The sequence below is a fragment of the Cephus cinctus genome, unplaced genomic scaffold, assembly GCF_000341935.2.
Source record: "Cephus cinctus unplaced genomic scaffold, Ccin1 Ccin1_scaffold0462, whole genome shotgun sequence".
In the NCBI taxonomy this organism is placed as follows: Eukaryota; Metazoa; Arthropoda; class Insecta; order Hymenoptera; family Cephidae; genus Cephus; species Cephus cinctus.
The window spans coordinates 248,103-267,836 of NW_014333138.1; the positions used below are offsets into that span (position 1 = coordinate 248,103).

The 19,734-nt window shown below is 42.1% G+C and overlaps 3 protein-coding genes and 1 long non-coding RNA gene across 14 annotated transcripts in view; 1 reads left to right on the forward strand and 3 right to left on the reverse strand.

Annotated features, from left to right (window-relative positions):
* The first annotated feature begins 50 nt into the window (after nucleotides 1-50).
* Nucleotides 51-4,448, forward strand: LOC112494390. Of its 10 annotated transcripts, none has more exons than XR_003059769.1 (7): nucleotides 51-443; nucleotides 2,063-2,482; nucleotides 2,564-2,696; nucleotides 2,827-2,927; nucleotides 3,016-3,300; nucleotides 3,874-3,925; nucleotides 4,340-4,448. It is a non-coding gene; the product is annotated as an uncharacterized LOC112494390 (long non-coding RNA). The 10 variants fall into 10 exon arrangements; XR_003059760.1 differs by having other exon boundaries at nucleotides 2,063-2,418; XR_003059763.1 differs by having other exon boundaries at nucleotides 2,063-2,418; nucleotides 3,878-3,925.
* Nucleotides 467-3,049, reverse strand: LOC107267958 (hyaluronidase). Its single transcript, XM_015740190.2, has 5 exons — nucleotides 2,852-3,049; nucleotides 2,548-2,768; nucleotides 2,041-2,467; nucleotides 1,604-1,808; nucleotides 467-1,531 (listed from the first exon to the last, which is right to left on the reverse strand). Exons 1-5 carry the CDS (start codon nucleotides 2,914-2,916, stop codon nucleotides 884-886), a joined length of 1,566 nt encoding a protein of 521 aa, XP_015595676.1. The 5' UTR covers nucleotides 2,917-3,049; the 3' UTR covers nucleotides 467-883.
* On the reverse strand, nucleotides 4,197-8,452 carry LOC107267959 (glycylpeptide N-tetradecanoyltransferase 2). Its single transcript, XM_015740191.2, has 8 exons — nucleotides 8,297-8,452; nucleotides 6,951-7,183; nucleotides 6,672-6,882; nucleotides 6,487-6,603; nucleotides 6,227-6,397; nucleotides 5,949-6,129; nucleotides 5,329-5,592; nucleotides 4,197-5,002 (listed from the first exon to the last, which is right to left on the reverse strand). Exons 1-8 carry the CDS (start codon nucleotides 8,371-8,373, stop codon nucleotides 4,844-4,846), a joined length of 1,413 nt encoding a protein of 470 aa, XP_015595677.1. The 5' UTR covers nucleotides 8,374-8,452; the 3' UTR covers nucleotides 4,197-4,843.
* A 334-nt stretch (nucleotides 8,453-8,786) lies between these two features.
* Nucleotides 8,787-19,734, reverse strand: part of LOC107267963 (ly6/PLAUR domain-containing protein 6B) — a 12,780-nt gene continuing 1,832 nt past the window's right edge. The window contains exons 2-7 of one of the 2 annotated variants that reach the window (XM_015740194.2): nucleotides 17,933-18,530; nucleotides 11,758-11,904; nucleotides 10,652-10,692; nucleotides 10,404-10,502; nucleotides 9,791-9,865; nucleotides 8,787-9,714 (exon numbers count right to left, since the gene is read on the reverse strand). In XM_015740194.2, coding sequence (XP_015595680.1) covers nucleotides 9,511-9,714; nucleotides 9,791-9,865; nucleotides 10,404-10,502; nucleotides 10,652-10,692; nucleotides 11,758-11,893 — 555 coding nt within the window. In that variant the 5' untranslated portion in view covers nucleotides 11,894-11,904; nucleotides 17,933-18,530 and the 3' untranslated portion in view covers nucleotides 8,787-9,510. Of the gene's footprint in view, nucleotides 9,715-9,790; nucleotides 9,866-10,403; nucleotides 10,503-10,651; nucleotides 10,693-11,757; nucleotides 11,905-17,932; nucleotides 19,650-19,734 lie in introns of those variants that run through there. The other variant, XM_015740193.2, reaches the window with a different exon arrangement.

The window sequence follows — 19,734 nt, forward strand, 5'->3', positions numbered from 1 at the left end:
ATTCGGTGAGAGAGGGAGTGACAAAGAGAATCACCGAAGAAGAAGGATAACGCTTGGATGGGCACTCTCTCTCTCCCTCTTGAGGTGCGATGGAGAAGGAGAGAGAGAGAGAGAAGAAAAATAAAAGACGCCTCAGGCAAGAGAGTAAAGGACCGGAGTGGTGCAGAGAGCACAGGAGAGATCTTTGACTACCTACCCACCAGCCCGCACGGACGTGGGGTACTGTAAAAAGCAAGATCGCCTCAGGCCTTACACCTCGAACCAGTAAAACTTGTCGTGTCCTAGTGCTAAAGTGCCTTCGTCATAAGCTTCGACCGATCGAACACACGATTCTGGTTATCCACTGGTTTGGATAGCAGAGAGTTTACACGAGTTACGAATAAGGATGAGGCTTTGACTTTGGAGTATTATCGTATTGGTCATCGTGACGGAGAGCTCATGGTGTACGTTATCCAATGAATTTGCGTCATCATCCTTGAAATTGAATTCTGTTACAGATACGATTAAATGAGAGAAGGTTTTAGACTATAGAATATTTATTTCATCTTTTTTTTTAGGCGGGGCTACTCGCCTTGTAAGCTCCGACTTGATCTTGCTTCTCGCGTTACATGTCGAGATATCATCGCGATGAGTCGTACTTGTATCGTGTGATGATACAATCTTGGAATACTGATTTCATCTTTTTGGTATCGTTTTTTCTTTTTCATAAAATTATGCTTCTCTTTGGATTCTTTTTGCTAGATTCACTTGTGCCTCGCGTTAAGCTACTTCCGTTGGTTGGGGCTCCGTCGTCTCTTCCGGCGCGTCAAACGTGCTGATGGTTGTTGAACTGATGGTGTACGTTAAAAATTCATTATCCTTTGTATTATTTACAAGATTGACTTCAGGGTCTTGCGACAGCATCTTCTCGCTCGTTGCCGTCATTCTCTGGATCTGCATTTTGTAATATAATCTTCTCGATCGCTTTCTCTGTTTTGGATTGGATGACAATTTCGGTTTCCGATTCATTCCCGTATCGATCCTTTTCTGAGATACTATTACGATCTACGCCATCAGGTTCGTATTTATTTCGAAGATGATTTTGAAGCTGATTGCTAGTCAAATTATTATTATATTCTGTCAATCGTGAATTCGTAGGAGGATTTTCGTGAGAAGTTTTCTGGGCCGATTTTGATGTTGTAATTGTTTCACTTACAAGCGAAGTTTCTTTTATCGGTAAAGTTTCTGTAATTGTTGGAGTTTGCTCTATTTCTGAAGTTTCCTCTGGTCCTGACGTTTCTTTCGTTCCTGAAGTTTCCTTTATTGGTGCAGTTACTTCGATCGTTGAAGTTTCTCCAATGACTGTAGTTTCCTGCATATTCTCCAGCTTGGGACGTATTACACTCCTTGCAACAGGGCCGAGGACATCCTTGACATAGTCTCGAAATTTCTGACACTTGGCTCTACTGTTAACGTCCTGGGAACTACCCCAAACTACTATTCCATTAGCTCCGAGCTTGGCTATTTCCTTCATGCTATTTTCAACGTCTTCCTACAAAGTTTAAAAGTGCATTTGATACTCATCTCTAATGTTCATTGCGTCATAATAACAAACGGTACTCACCCCGTTAAGATAAACATCCCGATCGTCCTGATATTTATACCAGAAGTAAGGAAATACAGGAGCACGTGATTTCATCCATTTTGAGATTCTAAGAGCTTCCTTCACCCTCCCATTGATAAGGCCAACCCTGTCTCGACTATTTAGGTTCAGTCTTAGGTATACAGAAGGTAACAGCATATCCTGGGTATCGAAAAGCCAGGACATCCTAAAAAGGTCGATATCACATAAATGAAATGTCTTAATTTTTAACCCTAGTACGCATGACTAGGGCCTCGAGGCGAAGTGGCCACGTTAAAATCATGTCTTTCAGCTACGTTATGCATACTAGGGTTAATATCGTTTTGATCTCTTTATATTAAAAAAATTTGAAAAGTATCAACTATATTTATATCGCTTTACTTTATATATTCTTTTTTTTTTCCTTAATTTACACATACTTATCATTCTCTTCGATTACAGCAGGACTACACCGTATACTATTCTGCTGCGGCGTCAAATTGAAGCAATATGGATAAGCATAATAGGCCCATCTAGCCGAAGGACGAAGAATTTTGGCAGCCTCGAGTGTCTCCGCCATGAAGAGCCGGGCTGATTTTTCAAATCGTCTAACAGCCTCTCGTTCAATGGCCTTTTTATCCCAGAACGGATGTCTCGCCCGTTCAATTTCCGTTGACAAATCTCGATACGGCGCCAGTGAAGCCCAGTTTTGACGAAATATGGGACGCCAGCTTTCGAAGTCCAATATACCGAGTCCAGCAAAGTCCTGATGGGGTATCTGTTCTAGTAGATGTTCTCGAAAGAGTGTAAGATGAAGGGTAAGATTACCTTCTTGCGGCACACCGCCATTGCGTCTCACGAGTTTACCTTAAAGAGCATACAGTAATTATCATATGGAAAGAAAGAATAGATCGCTAAGGATCAAGAGACCTATCGAAAATTCTTACCATTCGAATCCTTCAGGAGAGCTGGGAAGATTCCAGGATCATACAGTATAGCCAATTGATCTCCACGAAAATCATCTTTAATATTTTGAAGGATTCCATAATCCTTGCTCACCTCCTCAAAGTGCATACCATACTGGTGGCACATAAAGGTAGGTACGTTCCAGTACACATTAAAATCCAAAACAGTATTAGATTGATTCTTCCAAGAACCAAAGTTGAAACTATGAAAAATTTGTCCTATATTCTTTTACGTTTAATTATCGAAAATGAATTCTATAGGAACTCAAGTTAGTTATTTATCTACCCAAAGAGTCTGGAGGCCTCAACGCACGCGCACATCGTCCCAATGATAGCAGCAAGCGTTATCATATCGCTAGTCGGTATATATATGCGTATATATGCTCCTAACGTTTAATAAGGACCCAAAAGTCTAATTGTCTTTGTGATCGTAAGTCTTTTCTTTTCTAGTGTAATCTAATGGGTCCCCATAACGTGACGCAACGACACAACAAAACCAGGCGTGTGACTGAATTCCGCTCGTTTTCTATGCCAGTATATATATTCTGCATCGCCAACGTCCGTCCCCACCTAACTGTACGCAAAGCGCGCGTTCAGTCGGAGTCTCGTTATCTACCGCCCCAGCACATTGTTCGGCGTTCTGACATTTCCGCCTTTTTCAAAACTCGGCCATGCACTCTTCCAAGGAGACACACCGTGCAGATAGAGAGAATAATGACCTCATCGTGTCTTAATGTACGGGTAGAGACAAAATTTATTCGGAAAATTCCGCCTCAAGGCTAAGACCTTCCTCGACTACGGCGAATCGCTTTACTCTTACTTAACTTACCTAATTTAACTTAATCGACATCTAATGTCCCATCTTCCTCTTACCGCCTATAGAGAGGCTAATATGCCGTCAATCGCCGCGACGGGTTCCACGCGCGTAAACCCGGCTTAATCTAGTTTCACGTTGACATTGAAATATGTTCGACATTAGGGTTATGGTCGTTGGTTCTGTTGCCATGAGAATACGCCGGGAAAGACCGTCATTGTGTCATTATCTAAGTAAAATGTAAATAGGTTTATGTCTATTTAGTAAATTATCAGGTCTAATATGAAGTGTGATATTAGTAACTGTATCATTGTGCATAAGCAAATTACGCGAGGTCGATTTTATGGAAAGTAGTTTCCTAGAGCGCAAACGGATAAGAGATTATATAACAATCAATGATAATCATTGAGATTGCTGTGGAAATACTCATGGATTAGATAGTCCAAGGATCTAGTTTATGTAGAGTGCCCTCACGATAACACCTTCTTTTTCAGCTAGGCAGCCGTAAGTCTTTTGATGCCTTTTTTGAGAAGACAAAATAACCAGGTTAGATTTGATTGCTACCTCAAATCACACTGCGGCGCCCATCTAGACAAACAGGTTTCTTACATCGTTCGCGTGCTATTTATCTGACGAGGCTATCTAATCATTGCCGGAAATGAAGGGACATTATGTAATCGACGCGTCTCAGATACCGGAAGGGAGAAACACACTCGTAGTTGACCATTAGTTTGTATTTATCATTTCACACTTTGTCATTTGGGTATCATAGGATTGGTGAATGAATGAGAGGTTCGAATTGAGGTAATTCAAGGAGTTTCGACGTACCTTCTTTTATTTTCAACTTTTACTTTCATAATTCATTTTCTTGTTCAATTTTCGTAAATATTCTCTTAATCGCACTCATTCTCTGCATTGTTATTTTTTGCAACATTCACTCTTCCTAGATTTTTTCCGTAGATGCAAACCCCTGTATCTCTACACTAATTCGTTGGGATACAAGAGGAATGGAACATCTGAAATTGAAAGAGACTTACCGTCATAGTGCCACCTCTGTAAAAAAAGGTACGGTTTATCAAGTTATGACAATTTTCCTACATATCGCGTTCAATTCTCGCGGGAATTTTTTTCTTTTATATTATCCGTCATATATCTACAGAGTGTTCAATTTGCTTCCAATGTACAGTGTAACGTATACATTTTTAGTCGAGCTAAATTTAAACTCCATTGCTTTCGGCACGTCGACAATGATCCTTGTTAATTAATCCTCATTTCTTCTCCTTGCTTTTTCTTCTTCTCAGTTTAGTGTCGTCATTGCGGATTGTTCATTTGATCGCGTTTTTCATTGACACTATTCGTTCCCTCCCAATTACATACGTTACTCTTCTGCTGTATCTTTTTAATTCTGTCATTCACTTCGCCTTTTGTAAATAATCCTCTAAAATCTTTTTGCAAGAGATCTTCCTATTGCAATACCAGGCCAATCTTGCTAGGTGTCATACTGGGACAACGCCAATTGTACAAGTAGTACTGAAGATTTCCATCACCGATGCCAAACTTTAATGGCTCCAGGAACTCTTTGTTGTCCATAAGGTCCAGTGCATTGAAGACATCAAAGCCAAGCTATAAAAGAGTAAAACTTGTATTCGTAATACGAGTGTAGGAAACTTCTACGGAATATAATTTCAGCAACTGTATCACGTACTACAATGGTCAATAATAATTTATCTATTTTAATTGAATGAATCGGAATAGTGTAAGTGGACAATGTATTATTTTTTACGTGTAACGTTACGAAACATCAGTCTCTTATTATTCGAAATAAATACTTTTGATTTCATTGTTAGCTTATGAAATAAGAAAACATCTGTATATTTTTAAATCCATAATCTGAATACGAATTAAGGAATTCAGTTTAGAGTAAGATTATTGTCTTTTTTTTTACTTACATTGCGCGCCGAGATGAGAGCATCGGTAATCAATTCAAGCCACGGTGTCACAGTGGAGACATTGTAAAAGCTATACGCAGCTTTGAGAGTCTTGTGCGTTTGGTGATGCATCACCGAACTTGGCAATGTGTAGTAGCTCACCATATCAGTAACTTTACCATTGTTTTCAACTACGAAGCTGTTAATAATTCCATTTTGCGGCAGGAACCAATGCTGGAATTCTTCTACGGAGAAGGATGGTGCCAAGTCGAATTTCTCTAAATACTGAAACGCAAAAAAAAAAGTATTACGAAGATTTTTTAAATTAGATTTTGTCTTGTTATACAATAAAATATTGATTTCTCACTAGGAAATAATGATTTTTCTCATCATATTTACGTACCAACTTGTCTTATGGCGTAAGCCGGATTTCATTGAAAATTTTTTCGAGTGATATGCGATGAAAAATGAATTATCAGAAATACTTGTGATCTTCTGATGAGTTTTACTGCATGTTTGTTAAGAAGTAAATTATTTTCTTCGCGTAATTCATTATAGAGTGTATGCGAAATACAATGGCAAATGGGAATACATAGAAAACAAGTCAGAACGTAAAATTATACATGACTTTTCGAACCTACGTCCTTAAGAATTTTGTGAGCTTGTGACACATCCGTATGGACCATTTTCCGAAATCCAGGCACCTTCGTATTCTCCGGAAGTTTATACAATTTGAGAGTCCTTTGCATCGTCATGTTGCGTGATAAATGAGAGAACTTGACCTCAATCAGCTTCTTGGGATTCAAAGATCGATGCCAATACCTGAAAGTACAGGTTTATGTTTATGTTCATGTTAAATATTTAATTAAATATGCGAGTTCGACATTTTTTAAAGGATTATTATAAGCTTTAGATGTACCTGCAGGTTGCTATAGGTTTTGGCAGTACAACGCCAGCGGTGTACACAGCTTGGAAGATCCCCTTGAGGTTCACCCTCCTTGTAATTTCACGAATCAGCACTGGAGCCACTCTTTTTGACCTGAGCTTCTTGTGCACGCAAAGGAAATTAATTTCCACCATTTTCTGGGTGCTGCAATTTTACGAGCATATACCATTTGTCTTTAATTATCTGGCAGCCAGCAGAAATATTAGGTTTCACTCGATGATTTGTCTACTCACTGATTATAGACACGGAGAGTAGCAGGAATAGCTGAGATAAAACCAACCAATCGACCACTCTTGGTAACACGAACGCCACAGTGCCACTCTTTGAACCAACCTGGTGGTTGTAGAGCCCTAAAATGTTCCCATTACTTCATATTATTCTGCAGATGACTATACTTAACAATTACAGAGAAACGTACCACTTGAGGAAATTTGGTGGATAGTCAAACCTAAACATTGCATCGTCATCTTCGACATAGTTCTCGGAGAGCAGAGAATATAATTCTGCTAAGACAAGTGGATCGTCTAAATTTAATGTGTCCCATTGAAAACCATCAGGTAAGCTGTAAGGTTCCGCTCTGACAGTATTCTTGTCAGGTTCAATGGGCTCATTACGAACGATCTTTTCATCTAGAAAAGAACCATTGCAATTCTTACTCTATTCGTATTCACATAATTGTTATTGTTTTGTCACTCACCCATTTTTGGCACCGGCTGGGTGCTCCAGAATTGATAAGCTTTCTGCATAGCCTCTTCCTGGGTCTTGGCAGGTTTTTGCTGCATATTGAAAACTTCCATCGCCATTTGAATGTCTTTTATCGAAATATTGCAGGCCCCCGGCATTTCTGTTTCCTCTGCGTGTTCCTTTTCTTCATGATTTTCAGCCGCGGAATTTGCAGCCTGATTTTTCTTACGGTTACGTTTCTTCGAACTGTGCATTGTATAAAATTACGAAAACTATAATATCCTCTCAATGGCACTATTAAACTTTAGTACCCGAGGAGTGCGAGACTAAATCTATCTGGCTGGCAGAGGGTGAGAAAATCGCATTTGTTTTATACGGTATAACATAAAACAGATAAGAGTCCCGATAAAATGATCTTTTACTGATACTCATTGACGAACATCGATTATATAGATATAGGAAAGGTATCCCAACTAAAGGTAATAAAATCAGAGAGCTTTAGTCGTATAGTTTAATTACAGTTAATTGCATTTCCGATCGATACTAACTTACAAAGCATTAATGAATTTAAAAATAGCGAGGAAGAAGTTCTAACTTATCGCCGGTTATTCGAGAGTTAAGTCGACAGTCAATAGTGTTTCGTTATAGTGCAGTATTTTATCTATTAGAATCGCCCAAGAAAGAAATATTACCTAATAACACTGTCGAAAGCAGTGTACGCATAAAATTATTTTTATGCTTTTTTCCCCAAAAACTATACATTTTTTCGTTGAGCTATCAGACGGGTCACAATGCCATCTCGCAATTTAACTACTCTTTTTTAAGGTAACGATAGCATAATAAGATACAGGCGTCCCTACAAGAGTTCTTGTATTAGTTAATTAGTGAATATGGACGTCAACGTTATTCATTCGTAATATGTACATCAGGAAATTGGTATTAACTTTAACGTAGGCATAGATTCAAAGAAAATGTAATTACAAATGAGTTAGGAAGTCCCAGTACTTAATAATTACGATAAGTGAATACGGTGTTTTAGACACGATGTAGTCACGAAGTTTACTGTCAGGAAACATGAACGATCAGTAAGAACTTTTAATAAGAGATTAATGACTGTATATATTACGGATGCTGCATTTTGCATAGTCTACATTATATAGTGGTTCAATTTTTATGCAAAAAGTGAAATTTAACTATACTAGTTTCATGCTCGCACATTAATTCTTCGTTCAGAATCAACGGTACAACCGGAGGAAAATCAGAACACACGATGGTTAGACTTTTTGGTTATATCATAGATTCTTGAAGATTGTACAAAACTGAAGACGCTTTTTCCTGCGATGCCCCTTCTTTGCTTACCTCATGCTTTTGGCATCCTTTTCGATAATCTCGTCCTTTTCAGACTCCTGTTCCGAAACTCGACTCTTCTCCTCCATTTTAATATAGATTTTAGTTGTGCGCAAGTTCCATGCACTGTGGCGCCTACTGGCGTACTGGGAGTTACTCACGAGTGACGACTGAGCAAGTCTTTATGTTCCGTTTCATGATATCACCACTAGAGTGTCTTACTGTTGTTTTACATACTTAGTGCTTTAAAATAGTACCAGATTCTAAAATTACTTTAGATACGTCTAATCTCCCGTGATACACGAATATTATAATTTTTGTTAGTACGATCTTCGATAAGGTTTAAGAAAATGTGTATATAAAAATAATTTTGAACGCTCTTACATTGAAATTCATGGAAACATATAAAGCCAAGCGTCACTTCCGTAAGGCCAGTGCTGCCCTCTAAAATCGAATAGGAAACAAATTAATATTAAACAAAAATTAATGCAAACTCACAATCTTACTTTTATCGATTGCTTTTATTAAATAAGTTACGTCCTCGAATGAGAAGTATAATTTTTCTTTATTTCATTACCAACAGTATTTTACGTAATGCCGAAACAATGTATAGTATCTATATCATAATATATAATAGTAATAATTGTAATAGCAATAATAGTCTGTAGTAGGCGAGTCAATAGTTTAATAGCTTTAGGTACGCGTCTCATTAAATAACACATTTCCATCGTCGAACGACAAAAGGATTTCGCATTCTTCCTTAGAATTCTTCTATCCATAAACGTTCTATCCTCATATCGACACCCCCAAGCGAAAGTTTCGTCCCGAGGCTACACTTATTCATGAAAATCAGCCCACAATCAACATCATCAACGAATCGAGGGGGCTCAGAAATTGTAGCGTGAGTTCACCATCCTGGTTTATAACATAATTTATAAACTCTTACAAGTAAAATTGAAAATTGCTACTGCATTAATTGATCGGTTTGTTTTTTTCCCCAATATTTTTCTTCCCTCATGCCCTTTCTCTTTCATACTCTTTAATCTTTTGTTTCATCGAAGCCAAATCGCGACCGTAATGCAGCCTTCGCCGTTCATTCTAATTCTCATTTTTTAACGGTTTTACCCGTTATATATATATACATATATATATAACGTTATATATATATATATATATATATTTATGTATGTATGTATATATCTCCTACTCAACCTTTGGCTTCCTCCTCAACAATGATATGCATATAAGAGAGACGCAGCGAGGCCGAACACGCAGCCGTAAAATCGACCGGGCCTATCAACCCCATTTCTACCTGGCCGCTTGCGTTTACCCTTCGATTTCGCTCGACGTTTCCGCGAGAAGATGGCGTTCGTAGAGTTCGTCGGGGACTCCATGTTGCAGTAACTCACGTCGCAGCAGCTTATGCAGATCTGGAACGAAATAATCGAATTTATTCACCGGGCTATGGGGCACCAGCATGGTATCGCAAAATTCGATATTTCGCACCTTCTGCGTGTCGACTGGGACGCAGCCCACTGAGGCTGGTCCGCATTCCTCGCTGCTCGCGCAACTCTTGCTCACCTGAGCATTCAATAAGGGAGACAGTGAGAAAGATTTAACATCGAAATTTACATATGATGTTGTTGGTCGTTTAATCAATGTTACTTCATAGGTTAGTTTCCGTTTAAATTACCTCATTACCATTGGTCGGTAAGGTAGAGAGGGAAATACGATTTTATTCGAAAAGAGTCCATTCTTCGTTAATAAAGTTATGCTTACCTTAATAGCGTCATTATGTTTCAGTTATAATGTCAGCATAGCTATTTTAACTAGAGGCAGTTACATAGGTAATTCGTGTGGTTAGTACGTAGTATCCAGGTGGTATGGAATACTGTACATGTTAGTCAGTCAACCAATTAAAATGGCTGGTTGCTCTTCCATTGTAAAGAATTGGTATACCTTTCGAAGTTGCCAACGATCGATACGACCAACAAACCGATATCTTAGAGAAGCCGATAATTAGCCGTCATTTATTGGGCTATCGGGATTATTGGAAAAAAAAGGGAATACTAATCCTAGACTACGGGAGACAATTTCACTGGAATAGAAAATTGCTTGCCAAGACACTGTTCCCGCGGCTGTCGAGAATGTGCAGCGATCGGCAAAAATCCCGTCCGCCTGCCGGACACGGCGTGTCTATCGCCCACTCGTTGCACATCTAAGAGGGAACGAAAATGGCCGATTAGCGAGAAACGAGTGACTAAAAGTGGTTGCTGATTATTGATCACTCCCATCCACCGATCGACGAGACAATCGCGAGCCAAGTGAACGGGAGCCTCTTTGAGCTTAATAAAATTGTGTCGATACCTGGTTATCGCTGACGTTGACGCAAGTGTAGCATGTCAGACCTATGGCAAAAAACAAAAACAGGTCATGGATGCATTTATAAAATTGGCTCCTTTTAACAAAACATTTTCCATCATCAAAATAATTACTTTACTCTGTTTCTAACCCTTTTCAAACCTTTTGATACAGACACAAGCGGTCCATATCTATATCCAATGATATTATTATAACCAAATATCAGTTATGCATACAATATTATAAATTTCATTATTTTTGGTTACGTGGTTATTAATATCCTATTTAAATATATCAAATTGTATACCTAAAAATTAGCTTATTCCGTACTGACTGACAATTCCATCACTGCTCTTTTATTTACACGATAACATTTTTTCCCCAGATAACCAATATACCCGATAAAATAATTTAATTAAGAAAAATGACATTTTGTAATCTGACGTGATTCAGAAGACGTAATTTATTTCGTGATCGACACGATTTTTCACAGGTTCTAAATATAACAAAGTTTCCTCCTCGAAAATGAAATATCGCAGTTTCTCTTGAGAGGGCTCACGGTCCAAATTGGCACTGGGCCCTGTTTCCCAATAAAAGGAGAACAAAGGATTCCCCGTATTACAAACCGATATCAGTAACTATATAGACCTAAGAGCCCCATAAGTCGAGAGAGTTGCAACAAGATATCCAGCTCCTCCCAGCATTTTCACAATTTTTATTATCCTTCAAACAACAAACATTTTCGTAACCCCCGAGATTTTAAGTAGATTTACTGCGAATACACTAGCTAATTACAGTTCATATATCACAACAGTTTATTGTCCAGAGTCAAAGTTTATACTTCGTACAATTGTACGTAACTGCGCACACACGCATATATATACATATATTGCACTGTTTGTCCCCGAGTGGATTTTCTATTATGATTTTCTCTATTGTTCCACTGCATTGCTCCATATCAACATCAAAGATCTACTTTGTAGAACGGCCATATAGATATACTACTGTATCAAATAATTCAGATCCTCATTAGACGTTAGAATAGCTAGGTTTTCCTAACCTAACAAGACAACTTGCTCTAAAAGAGAATATTCGCGCTGAATGATACATACGATAGATCTCCTCCTCGTCAGGGGGTGCCACTTTCTGCTTGGGGTCATCCTTGCCATTTCCGTTTCCGGACAGGACATTTCTGCCGCAGGTAGTTTCCGCAGCCAGGAGCAGCCCGACCATAACCCACGTGATCATTCCTCACATCTCTGCGAATAAAAAATACATATCTCATCCAATCCCACTCGGCGACTGTTTTACTGTTACTGGTTGGACGATCACGTGAACGAACGTGAAAATACACGGGACGCAATATCGACTGAAAATCAAAAAAGAATTCTACACCCACCTTATTAGCTTCGTTAATTAAATTGAGGAATTTTTTCATAGCCCAAGGTTTTAAAATTGAAACGCATGCTGAACCAAGGTTTGAACCTAAAATTAGGCCTTTATTGAGATACCGTATACAGGTAGAATATAAATCCAATACGAATAACGATAAAAGAGGAGAAGAAAAAGAAATGTTCTATATAGATATAGAAATATGAAAAAGATTCCTTGTTCAGTGAACGAGCAATGGACTGAGGTAAATCATATATATATACATATATATATATACATATATAGCGTATATCACAAGTCCAGCTGGAACGATCGAGGAGTATTGGCTGGGGAATCTGAAGGAACTACCACAGGGAAAAGTTGTCCTGGTGCACATTGGTTTCACAATGGTACGGCAGGAAATTATATGCAGACGTGAGACATTGTCGATACCCCTGTGGTAACCAAGCAAGTCCTGTTTCCAGGAGTCGATTTTATATCGGTAAAGATTACAAATTGCGAACGATTGTACCGATACGAGTAAGTAACCGATTTCAGTAGAAAGCATAAACGCAGTCATATACCAGTGCACAAGCCTAGAAGCTACGCTGGGACATAAAACTCTGAATGGAAGAATATCCCTGAACTGTCTTTATAATAAGCAGGAACAGGTTATACGACACAGCATTGTACAGCAGGTACTCGCCAGTAAATTGCGCGTATAGAAATATTTATTAACAATTGATCTGGCCGTTGCTATCCACTGTAGAACATCGTTCTGCGGGTGTGTCCAACTTTGACAGAGTAGCTGGGTCATTTTGTATGCATTGGACTTGCAATGTTGTTTGGCAAACAATATAGGTTAAAAGTATACGAACTCTAACCTCATGTATAATAGATCTGGCTAGATTGGCGAATACCTCAGTCCCTCTCATTTTCTCTGATTCGCTTCCTCTCCAAAGTCTTCTAATCGTCCATAAGGTAGGTACAGATAGGTACAGCTTTATACCTGTATACCTAGATACATATACGTAGAGTTCAATTTGGCGACGTATACACCGCCACGGGCTAATTCGAATCGAACGAGTCTGTTCGACGTCGATCAAAGCACAACGTGGGTCAGCAGGCAGATTGACCTATCGTAAACAGACCTTACGATTCCCGATGGCACAGATCGATGCGGTACAATAAGAGAGTGCCGTGAAGCCGAGATCAACAGTCAGCCAGGTAAAAGGTAGGTAGCCAGAGGTTATAGCTGACGAGAGGAACGGTAGAAGCCATAGTGGGAAAAGCCTGAAGAGAAACGGAAGAACGACTCGGCTGAACCGGAGTCTTCGTGATACGTCTGGAATTCAAAAATCCGTAGGATTAACCGACCCGTTTTAGGAGTGCACCTAGGAAATATTGGGAATTCCCTGAGCAACGGAAGCCACAGGAGCGGCAGCCATCATCAGCACTTGCGCCCTTATTCCCTACCCTACCAAAAAAGCCCATTCCCTTGTTTCTGAGCCTTCGAAGAAGAAGCCTTTTTCCCGTAGAGTTGCATTTCGCATTTTTCTCTCTTTCTCTTTTCCTCCTCTCGGTTATCTCACTCTCTCCTCATGATTACAAGCAGCCTGGGACCCATCCAACTTGCCAGCGTTGCACTCGACGCGGTACTGGAAAACTGCACGCTCAATGGGACACGCAACTCGTACAAAACTGAGTGCTCCTGTTGTTTTCGAATCGATAAAAAAAACCGAGAGATTTTAGTACCAGCCGCGTTCCTCACTCCGTTGGAGATTGAGAACAAAACCTCTTTCACCCCCTTGCCCCTTGTCGCCCTTTGCCGCTCCGTCTGACTTATTCTTACTCGACGTAGCTACCCACCGTCATTTTTAACATCGTGCGTCTGGTTACATCTGGATACTTTGTATGGACCCGTTTTGTTCTCGGGTATACAGGGTAGTCGGTTCATTCTCATCTTTCGAGTTTATTCTGATTATCTGATCTGGTCTTGTGCTTCGCATTCTTCTCCTGGTCAGGATGCGGCGCTTTACCGGGTATGAGCTGGCGGAAAAGTTTCCATGGCGTAACGAACGGCGTTACTTACCGCTACCGGAATATCAATAACGGTAACGAGCTTTCTAACCAGGCCAGCGTTCAAGATGCTGGAGGGAAATGTATTTTGGCGCGAGAGGATGGTTGGTACGCGAGTGATTGCTGCAGTAAACAAGGTGGCTAAGGGGTTCTAGTTACTCTTCGACGCCATCACTCCCGCACACGCTCCTAGATAGGGTACTGGGCTTGCTTGTAATACCATTAGAATTAGACAAAAGAGAAGTGGGTTCCCTCATTAATTCATATACATAGATATACACTCGGCACGTAGTTATATACATAATAGAGACTCAGCGAGCTCTAAGAGGAAGAGATATTTTCTACAGCCACCGACACAGGACGTCGCTGTCGCGCAGGAAGAGGACGAGGTCGCAAGGACGCAACGAAAGTCGGCGAGGGGTGAATTAGGGGTCTTCCAAGATGTACAACCCGTCCATGTCGCAGTGGTCGGACAGGGTGTAAAAAGAATGGATGATAAGGACGAATGAGACGTAGGAACGAAAATGAGGACAAAGCCGAGTAAGAAAGGAGGCTCGGTGGACAGGAGAGAGATGCTGGGTACTGGAGATGGTTCTGCCAGTGGGAAAAAAGGAGAGTGGGCGAGAGTGGGAGAGCTATTTTTCGCAGCGTCGTCGAAGAGAGGAGAGAAGAGGGAGACGAAGAAGAAAGAAAAAAAAAAGGAACTCGTCGGGCCGGGCTTAAATAACGCCGCGGGCCGCTGAAAAAAAAGTCAGAATAGTTGGTGGACCACTACTACCATTGCGCCTATTACCCTTCTGGTTCGTATGGACGCTCGTGCGAAAGTATATCTATGCATATACAGATATACATAAAGGGAATACGTAACATAGGTGGCGGCCGACTGAGAAAAAAATGAAGTCGAAGGTAATTTTTAATCGGGGGATAGGACGAAGGTGCTTTTTCAAACTACACACATCCGTACCTCCCATCTATAGAGATAGTGGCTATTAGTCACTCCCTGTAACTTTTTTATCATCCCGGCTCGACCTAACCGCAAAATTAGTTGGACGCACCTGCGGGATCAATTAATACGAGGTATCGTTCGGATTGTATATCTCTGTTAAGAGTTGCCTTCGGAGGTGAAATTCGAGTTTAATTTTTCTTACGGGTCTACCGATGCGGGTGTCGAGCTTCGTGTACGAATTTCGCTCGTTATTTATTCGTCTCCTTCTTAGAAATTTTACTGGCAACTCGGTAATCCCGACCACGAGGTACAAACTTGGTCCTACTTTGCGGAGGAGAAGACTAAAGTTTCCTTCCTTACTAGACCTTCCACCGCTGTCCCTACTTCCAGTGCATTCTCCTGGCTTACTTTTCCTCACGTTCTCACGCTCAGTTGGAGCATAGGCCGGGGCTGAGATACGAGGACGTTGTCGTGCACTGGAAGAAGAGCGGTTAAGGGGTTGAAAGCTGTGGAAAATTCGTTGGTTGAACGAGAGGGGGGCTACAGGGGTAATACAAGAGCTCAGGGTGTCTTATCAAAAACGAATGCTAGCTGGGTGAATCGTGGTTGGCTGGGCGCGGCAGGTCGAGATTAAAACGGAAGGAGCGAAAAGGAAAGAAAGAGAAAACATAAGGTTACTGAAAATCCTCGTGAAATTCCAGAAATACTATACAGAAATGGATTTCGAGATTCTCCGACGCGGAATGCACACTGAATTACCCCAAGTTTCCTGCACTTGATTTATTCCTGCTAAGTCGAATGGGATTTGTTTCACGTACAGGATGTATCGGGTAAATACTAAAAGCCTATGATCTACGGGTTCGCTGATAGTTAAGAGGCTACGTCGATTCGTGATATACGGTCGAGGTAATGGTATGCGGGAAGATTTGAATAGGTGAAAATAGATTTTGTACAAGATAATAATTTTCCTGTTACGCGTACACGCGGAGGCTCAGGTTCTCTTGATCAAGAGATAGACACCCTCCGGAGTGTTTGCTACGGTACTGGAGTGCACGATGGGACTCTATTAGGCGATATCCACAACCTCGACAAGCCTCGAGGATGTTTGCCGTCGATTCTCAAAGGGCGAGAGCGTGTTTAACGAAATCTCGTTTAATTAATTCGAAATTGGGTTAACGCTCGCCGCTGGCCCGACTGCGTTAGTCAATCCTGACTGACGTCCTTCCAATCCCTTGCACGCTCTTTCGTTCCCTTTCTTTATCTTGCTATCCGTCTTCCCCCTCTCGCTCTTCAGCCACCGGTTATTGGAAAAATAATAAAAATCTTCCTTTTCCGATTCTGGGTAGGACCCCCGCCACCCCCTCCGACCCACCGCCGCCAGCGCCAAGAACAGAAACATCCACGGCGCTCGTACATTGTGTTGCGGATCTTTGGCGAATGGTATTTTTTTAAAAGCGAACGAGGCTCTCCACACGCTCGCCATAACCTACGGAGCCTGATGGCTGCTGACTGTAGAGCCGTAGCCGGAAAAATAATGTTATTCGATTGAACGGTTCGATAGTCGCCCGGAGGAATTGGACGACGGTTGGTAGTCACTGAAATTAAATGAAACGTAATCAAGAGAAGCGAGAGGGAAAGAAAATATGAGACCCAAAAGATACGTATATGCTAAGTAATGTAAAGAGGGTTATAGGGTACCCTTGCAAATGTCTGAGTCTCTTAGCCAGCAAAATAAAATTAATTTAACCTTAAACTTGTAGGTCGATTTCTATGTCGTAACCACCGACGCGACTTTCGGTTCTTCAGGTTTCCCCTTTACAAATGCCGGAAACACGCGTGTAACGTCTGGCGCTTGAGAGCAATGCATCGAAAAGGATAAACAGAGAGAGAGAGAGAGAGAGAGAGAGAGAGAGAGAGAGAGAGAAATCCATCTACGTTCTATAGGGATTTAATGCGGAGGTAATCCGCAGGCTCGGCTACGGGGAGTTTTCTAATTTGAATGTTTGATGTCGGATCGTCTTTTGTTTTCCGTGAGCTGCGGCAGCGAGAAAAAATAAGAGCAGTTACATCCCATCCTACTGTGGCTCCTCACTACCTCCCGGCCATTGTTCCTTTCCCGATGCCGCCACCATTTGCGACCACTCTCTCTCTCTCTCTCTCTCTCTCTCTCTCTCTCTTTTCACTACCTCCCGGCCATTGTTCCTTTCCCGATGCCGCCACCATTTGCGACCACTCTCTCTCTCTCTCTCTCTCTCTCTCCCCCTCTCCCTCGCGAGTCCTCTTCTCCCCACTCTCTCATCTCTATACATCTATCTTTCTCTCGTTTCTATATTTTCTTTCTTCTCACCACATACGCTACTCACTCTTATCTGGATTTCATCCCGGGCGCACTTTCTCGCTGAAATTCAGCAGCTCATTCTCGTCTCTCTGATATACATATGGACCTGTCTCTGATACTCCTATGTATATATATATATATATATATATTTCACACACAGGCATATACAAGGGTTGTCTGATATTCGCGATACGTGCCGACATTCCGATTAAAAGCCGGAAGAGCACCGGCTGTAGGGACTCCTTTTCCTGCAGGAATATACGTACGCATTTCCTGGCGTTACCCTCGTTACCCGAAGGATACCGGAGAACAGTGCGATAGACTGGTATGGAAATGAAAATGGTGGGGAAAAGGAAAAAAAAAAAAATGAAGGTCGAAATATAAACCCCAGAAAGACATCCCTTAATACGAACACGAGTGACGGATGTAACCGTGTACCGCGTGCACTCGTTTAAAAGATCATACAAGAGAATGAAGATGCGTTGCGGATAAGAGAAAATACGCGGTTAAATCTGTCGCGTAAAGAGAGGTACAGGGGGCCATGCTCACTTACTTGGAATAGCCCAAACGCTGTGCCGAGGTGTTCATTTGTCCGCACCACCGTACTCCCGATCATTACCGCTCTCTTCGTTGGCCTCCTCTTGCTCACCTTTTCCCTTTTTCACACTCTCTCTTACTCTCTCTCTGTGCTCTCCCTCCTCCTCCTCCAGCCCGACGACCACCTCGACGGTCCCTTCGGCTGCCACCACCTCTCCCCGACTACCTTATCAGCCCGTCTTCCTCCTCCGAGCCTTGTTTTTATTCTCCTCTTCCGCGAGGTCCAGCTTCATCGGTTAACCTAACGGAAATGAGCGACACGCCGAGCCTCCGGTCTACGGGTCAGCATGGGACAGCATAGCTCCTTGAACACGTACGTGGGATCCTCTTGTCCTTGAGGCGCTATTACATTTCTCGATGGTTGACACCGACGAGAACGCGAACGTCCCACTTGATTCACCGCGGTGCAACGGGAGCCTCCCGGGCTCGCGAGTTGCGTCGATGCTACGAGCGACGGCGACTAATGGGCAACACAGTTTCCGATTCGATTTCCCACCTGATTACTCCTGTCCTCATGTTTTCCCACGAATCACGAACGGCAGCCGCGTACTGTCCTGGACACGAGGACGTTCGGTAGGTTCCCGCTCGGGGCTCCCCGGCACTTTTACTCACTGCTGTCCATTCGGCTCGACCGTGCCAGGAGTGCGAGGGTGAAACAGAGAGAGAGAGAGAGAGAGAGAGAGAGAGAGAGAGAGAGAGAGAGAGAGAGACAGAGAGACAGAGAGACAGAGAGACAGAGAGAGAGAGAGAGAGAGAGAGAGGAGAACGAGAGTGTACGAAGCTCTGGCTTGGCGGAACGGAGGAGCTAGGAGCGAGAAAGAGGAATGGAGAATGAGCGAAGGAGAGAGAAAGAGAAGAAGAGTAGATGGAAGGGGTAGACAGAGAAAGAGATAACAGAGAGGGAAATGAAGAGAGTAAGAGAGAAAGAGAAAGAGAAAGAGAGAGGAGAGAGAGAGAGCCGGAAAATGGAAAAGGATCTCTATAGAGTAAATGAGATAGATACAGTAATATAGAGTGAGATGGACAGAGGGAGGCCAGAGAGAGAAAGAGAGAGAAAGAGAGAGAGGGGGAGGGAGGGAGAGAGAGAGAGAGAGAGAGAGAGAGAGAGAGAGAGAGGAGAGGTAGCGACTGTGGTGGGGAGAGGAGAGAGTATTCGGGAAAGCACGTACTACGAACGTAAGGGGAAGGGGAACGGTTCTCTCGTGGAAAGGCGCCTTGCGGTCCAGGCAGCACGCTCGACACTGAGCCAGCCTCCCAGAGAGCCCGGGAGAGCCCGTGCGCGAGCCGTACCGAAAATTTGCGAAGATCCTCGATTGGATATTTGCGCGGAAGAGAAGCACGCCGAGACTCTCGTCAGACGGACGTATACGGAATTACGCACACACACACACTCTCTCTCTCTCTCTCTCTCTCTTGTTATTTCACACTCTTTATCGGTGCCTGTCACTCTCCGTCATCACTCACTTGTCACTCGTGAACATTGGCGTAGTCCAATTTCGTTATTCCGTTGCGCATAATAATTTTTCTTTCTATTGCCATCGACTTCGAATCTATTACAACCCTTATCGCACTATCTCTGCAGGTTAAACCTTTTTCAGTAAGGTTATCAGTTAAGGGTAGCATAAGGGGATTCCCCATACGATAGAGAATTATATAGGGTACGTTATTGACCTTCGTCCTTGGTTCGACCTTCCTTCGATTCGAAATACCATCCCTTTGCCCAGCGACTATATCCTACCCTTCTTGACCCCCTCCCCC